The sequence below is a fragment of the Anoplophora glabripennis genome, unplaced genomic scaffold (genome assembly GCF_000390285.2).
Source record: "Anoplophora glabripennis isolate ALB-LARVAE unplaced genomic scaffold, Agla_2.0 scaffold81, whole genome shotgun sequence".
NCBI classification, from domain to species: domain Eukaryota; kingdom Metazoa; phylum Arthropoda; class Insecta; order Coleoptera; family Cerambycidae; genus Anoplophora; species Anoplophora glabripennis.
In genome coordinates, this window is record NW_019416522.1 from 1,432,113 (window position 1) to 1,435,225 (window position 3,113).

Genomic DNA, 3,113 nt, shown 5'->3' on the forward strand with positions numbered 1-3,113 from the left:
TTGAGTATTTTGTGCGGTATTGACTTCATCGATCCATTACCTAGATATTTTGAGTGTTCAGAGCCGTACTCAAGAAATATTTTAAATGATGGCTAAAACAAGCTAAAAACTTCTTTCGGCATATTTCCGGAACTACCCGGAATTTTAAAACTTTCTAAACGGCATATTGTTAGGTATAAAAAAACAACTTTTTTTCTAATCTGAGCCACCCGTATATCTTACCGTTTCCTAGATCCTAATGCTATCCCATCCTTGGTCTTGGACGCACTGTATGTATATCTATGAATTCATCAAAATTAAAAAAAAATAAGTACACTAATCGATCCTACGGAAAAAAAAAATATTTATTTTATTTAAGTACCTATTCACTATTCGACTTATGTTTATAGCAATACTGTACAAAAATAAAGTTTTGGGTCAAACAATGAGACAGAGTTTTTTTTGTATTTTTTCCGTACAATTGAATGGTGTAATTAGTTTTTTTAAATTTAAACAAATTATTATTTTTGCATTTTTGAGCATGTTTTAGAACTGTGATAAAAATTATTTTTATTTCACCAAAAAGTATGTCAAAACAAAAAAAATGATCACCGGCAGAATTCTGTACCATGATTTTTTGAAGTAGAATATTTCTTTGAAGAAAATGTGTTTCAGACTGGAAAAAATATCTCGGAAACTTCTTGATTTTTTTATCTAAAAAAATTTGTGGTTATTTAAGACACAGAAAGGTATACTTTCACCAAGTTTCATTAAAATTAAATTAATTTTGCGGAAATGAGAAATTAAAACCGAAAAATAAGAAAAAAACCTGTTTTTCGCATTTTTCTCGGAAATTTTGAAGTTATTTTAAAAAGTGACCTCTACATAAGTTGTAGATTTTTGCATGATCTACAACTTTTGTGTTGGATACTTTTTTGTTTGACGTCAACGTCTGCCAGAAATCCCAATGATACAATTTTACACAACTTTTCAACACCCCAAATCAATCCTCCGCCACCCCTGCTCACGCATTTATTTTTTTTTCGTTTATATAAGCCTTTACCATTTCCACTTCTAAAAGTCCAGGTAACAATTTTCTTTTTTTTTCCCTCTAAATGAGATATTTTAATCGGTCTACTAATAATCAGCCTACAAAATATGCACTCTGCAAACTACCTTTATTTTGTTTTCTATTTAGGCAAAAATATGTAAATATTTCAGTAAAAATGATAAACTTTGAACTAGGTATATTTAAAAAATTCAGTATTTATTTTTTATTCTACCTTTGCACATTTTATAAATGAACAAACTTTACAGTTTCCACAACAAGAATTAGCAATGGTAATGGCATAATTACTATTGCAGAACATTATACTGGATTTGCATATTAGAATGCTACCAGTTTTTTAAATTATTATCACAGATAATTTTAATATTATGTAATGAAACCATTTGTTGCAATTAATGTTTTATTGTAAAAATTAAAGCACTATAGATATATAAAAAACTAAATTTGATTTTATACATAGTCTGTCTATATACTTGAAATAAATGAATAAAATAAAATTGTTAGTAGTTTCCAAAAGCTTAGGATTAGTGATTTATTAATTATAAATAAATTTAATCTTTTGTGTTATTTACAACTTAATAGATATTTAAACAACAATAATTTCTTGATAACCGAAACAATAAACTCTTAACACAATAAAAATAGTATAAAATTATTTAAACTTTTTATATAAAATTTTCCATTCGCAAGTCAAATCTGACGATATAAACAACCACATTTACAATTCTATAAACTTTACACACTACATTTCCCATATCAAATTTAATCAGTCATTTAATCTGCAGTTTTACTGTATAAAAAGTCAACGTTAAGGCCACATCAGTTCTAATCTATAACTAAAGCTGCGGATGCATAACTCACAGATGAATCGTTTATATTGCGACACTGACTCGACTGAGCATATTTTAAAAACTTCAGACTAGCGTTCTGACTAGAATCGTTTTTAAGAATTTCCTGAATAGCATGTAAGAGTATTCCGATCGGATGTCTTCCACAGATGGTGTTGCCATATTTCTTTAAATAGTTTGTAAACTCTGACGGGTTTAAGTTCTCAATGATATTCATTCCAACTCTATCTAAACTTTCAATAGATTGGTAAATATTTTCAAATGAACGATCGTAATAAGTGTATCGGAATCTGTGCCCCCAATGGCAGAAATCTGAAGAGATAATAAATAAATTCTTAGGATCCGCCAAGTAACTCGATAGAATTCTTCCGTAAGTCGCTTCCTTATCAGGACTAAGAGATCCAACAAGAATAGGAACAATCGTAAATTGATCTTTATAATTCTCCATAACTTTAGCAACATATGGTAAATGCATTTCAATACTGTGTTCATTTTCATCAGTGTCTAAATCCATCCATTCAAATTGACCGGTCATTTCTAATTCATTATTAACGGATATGTCTATGTGCAGATCATAAAGAGGAGTTTTGTATTTCTGGGTACTAGACAAGGCACAGCCTGACAAACGGACGTGGTGAGATGGTCCTAAGATAAATATTCGTCTCACAACTACTGGACTAATCTGTCTATAAGCATATCCTCCACAAGCACCACAATACTGATATCCAGCGTGAGGAGCTATAATCGCTCTTGCAGGGCCATGGGTTAGGTCAGCTTGATTCAACCAGTAGTCCAATTGTCTTGTCAATTCCGCCCCCGAGTCACTATACCAACTTCCTGCATGGGTAGCTCTTCTTACGGGCATTTTGATCAGTCTTCACAGGAGGTATACCTTAACAAAAGAAATAAAAAGAGCCAATTCATTTCCATTACTCATAGATAAAAATAGATGGTTTATAAAAAATAATTACCTATCAGGAAATAAAAAACAAAGTAATAGGTGTTGTAACAGATATTTTAAGTATTTTCTTAGTGCTTTAGATAAATTGTTAATTAATAAATTTTTAACCTAGACCATAACCAATATCTAGGTACCCACTGAACACGGGTACAGAATTTAGAATATTTATAAAATCAAAGGACAGAAAATAGAATAATGCCTAGCGCGAGCTCAAAAAATACAACACATTTGTCTTCCTATAATTATAGTATATAAT

General features: G+C 30.2%; 1 protein-coding gene across 1 annotated transcript; it reads right to left on the reverse strand.

The window, feature by feature from the left end:
• Window positions 1-1,470: 1,470 nt before the first annotated feature.
• Window positions 1,471-2,997, reverse strand: LOC108908856 (protein MEMO1). The gene is made up of 2 exons (XM_018713007.1): window positions 2,868-2,997; window positions 1,471-2,787 (listed from the first exon to the last, which is right to left on the reverse strand). The coding sequence occupies exon 2, from the start codon at window positions 2,759-2,761 to the stop codon at window positions 1,874-1,876; it is 888 nt and encodes a 295-aa protein (XP_018568523.1). The 5' UTR covers window positions 2,762-2,787; window positions 2,868-2,997; the 3' UTR covers window positions 1,471-1,873.
• Window positions 2,998-3,113: the final 116 nt, after the last annotated feature.

Bases quoted from the DNA above. Each gene is read 5' to 3' on its own strand.
- LOC108908856 (XM_018713007.1), bottom strand. From the start codon at position 2,761: ATGCCCGTAAGAAGAGCTACCCATGCAGGAAGTTGGTATAGTGACTCG.